The 1487-nt window shown below is 48.9% G+C and overlaps 1 protein-coding gene across 1 annotated transcript in view; it reads left to right on the top strand.

The window, feature by feature from the left end:
- The window catches only part of GPD2 (glycerol-3-phosphate dehydrogenase 2 (mitochondrial)), a 40159-nt gene that overhangs the window by 146 nt on the left and 38526 nt on the right, over nt 1–1487 (top strand). The window contains exon 2 of the mRNA XM_010140207.1: nt 1–74. Within this exon, the coding sequence (XP_010138509.1) occupies nt 1–74 (74 nt within the window). The remainder of the gene's footprint in view (nt 75–1487) is intronic.

Genomic DNA, 1487 nt, shown 5'->3' with positions numbered 1-1487 from the left:
CCGCTCTCATTGGAGGAGGTGCCATAGCAACAGTTTTTGGCCTCTCTCAATTTTCTCAGTATAGAAACAAACACGTAAGTATTAATTATGATTTCTGATAAAATATGAAATTTAAAATCTGTTTGAGCGTATGTTAGGCTTATCCGAATAGTTCTGCTGGGGAAGGGATGCCAGAAGCCTGGCAGCTCTGTTGGGTAAGGGTGGCATTAAACCATGCTTCGCTATCACAGGTCTTTAACCAGTGGGGAAGTGTGATTCCTGAACGTCATTTTCCATGTTTAAAAAATGACTTTTGGGCCCTACAAGGGGTTTTACCGAGTGGCAGGAGGAGTGGAAGGTACCGATTGAAGCGCTAGGTAGCGTTTGGACTGTGTTTTAGGAAGGCAGTGGTAGCAGAGAGGGGTGCAGTGGATCCCTGTGTCAGTTTGCATATTGATTCTCGCTGTGGTAGAAAATAGATTTCGCTGGCGTATCTGCTCCTCCTGGTAGAGTCGTCCTGCTCTTTGACTCGCTTCTCCATGCAGAAGCCAAGGAGAAACCCTTAAAGAAACGTGAGTTGTGGGCTGGTTTCAGGCAGAGCTGGTCTGGATCAACAACTGCTCTTTTCTTAAAGCAAACACAAGCCTGTCATTCTAATGCAGTTGTGCTTTGCTCTAGAGCTCTCTAAAATAACTGCCTCTGGCTTGGGAGATGTGTATGTGGGAACACGTCTTCTGATCCTGTGTTAAAGGTGGGCTGTGAGGCTGGCACCTCACGCATGGCTGAAAATACTGACCGTCAGTGTTCCGTACAGTGGTTGCAGTGGGTGCAGTCAGAGCTCTGGCCTGATTCGCTTCAGTCTGGGCTTGGAAGAAGCTAAAGCCTGAGGAAGTACGTCCTCCTCCCTCTGAGGACCTATCAGTCGGGGCAGCCAGGTGAGCAGGTGCTCGTTTTGCTCGGTGTTTTCTGCGTCTCACCTCAGAGATGTCACCACTCAGCTCTCTATCTAGACGAGCTGTTCCTCTGAACTGCTGGAGATGCCACACGTTTACCGTGAGCTGCCGTTCAAATGGGGCAAACTGAAAGTGGGAACGGAATCTTACTGGTCTGGTTGAAGGTAAAACAGCGGGTGATGGGAGCCAGTCTTCACTGAGCTCTGTGAGATGTGTTATGTGTGAGTGAACGATACCCTGAATCCCCTGGCTCTTTCCATGGGGAGGAGGAGCAGCAGGTGAGAGGCTGGTAAAGCAAAGGAGGTGAGTCACTTTGGGGAACCTACTGGAAAGAGGATGAAGTGGGATCCTCACGGCTGCAGATGCTGTTGCAGAAAATAAAACGTCACATTTCAAGTGAGCTTCCCATTGGGCTCCTGTCTTGCACCCAGCTGATAGTACTGGTTTAACTCTCCTGGGGGTCTGTTGCAGCAGTTACAATCTGGCTTTGTTGGTGTCAGAAATGGCAGCTCAGATTTTAGGACTGTTAAGTAAGAGAAGGAGCTGGAACAGAAG

The sequence above is a fragment of the Buceros rhinoceros genome, unplaced genomic scaffold, assembly GCF_000710305.1.
Source record: "Buceros rhinoceros silvestris isolate BGI_N320 unplaced genomic scaffold, ASM71030v1 scaffold10597, whole genome shotgun sequence".
Taxonomy (NCBI): Eukaryota; Metazoa; Chordata; class Aves; order Bucerotiformes; family Bucerotidae; genus Buceros; species Buceros rhinoceros.
This window is presented reverse-complemented; position numbering and strand designations above follow the sequence as displayed.